This window comes from Loa loa (genome assembly GCF_000183805.2).
Source record: "Loa loa unplaced genomic scaffold supercont3.5367, whole genome shotgun sequence".
NCBI classification, from domain to species: domain Eukaryota; kingdom Metazoa; phylum Nematoda; class Chromadorea; order Rhabditida; family Onchocercidae; genus Loa; species Loa loa.
Window position 1 is genome coordinate 206 of NW_018113540.1, and position 371 is coordinate 576.

Sequence of the window (371 nt, forward strand, 5' to 3'; positions counted from 1 at the left end):
GCGTACTTTACGTAATCATTATCAGTTAATATAAAAAAGGTGAGCAGAAGGAAGGATAGACTAGGAAGAAACTAAATGCTTGCATCTTTTTTCTTAAGGTTTCCTTTTTGTTTTTTTTTATTTTAACAGTTAATCATTCTTGAACTTTCCTCATTCAGACATAGTGAAATTGTCTGAAGTTTCGCGAGATCTCGGGATTAAATCCCATATCATCATCGTTGTTTCCCAATCTTTCCTCCCTCACCTTCCCCGTTATAATCGATGATGATGATAGAAGGCCATTGCACTCTGCAAGAACAAAACTGCTGCTGCTGCTGCTGCTGCTGCTGCTGCTGCTGCTGCTGCTGCTGCTGCTGCTGCTGCTGCTGCTG

General features: G+C 41.2%; 1 protein-coding gene across 1 annotated transcript; it reads right to left on the reverse strand.

Moving 5' to 3' along the window:
• Positions 1-212: 212 nt before the first annotated feature.
• On the reverse strand, positions 213-368 carry LOAG_16279 (hypothetical protein; the record flags this gene model as incomplete). Its single annotated transcript, XM_003151767.1, has 1 exon — positions 213-368. A coding segment is annotated over one exon (156 nt), but the record flags the coding sequence as incomplete, so codon positions are not given.
• Between the last annotated feature and the right edge of the window lie 3 nt (positions 369-371).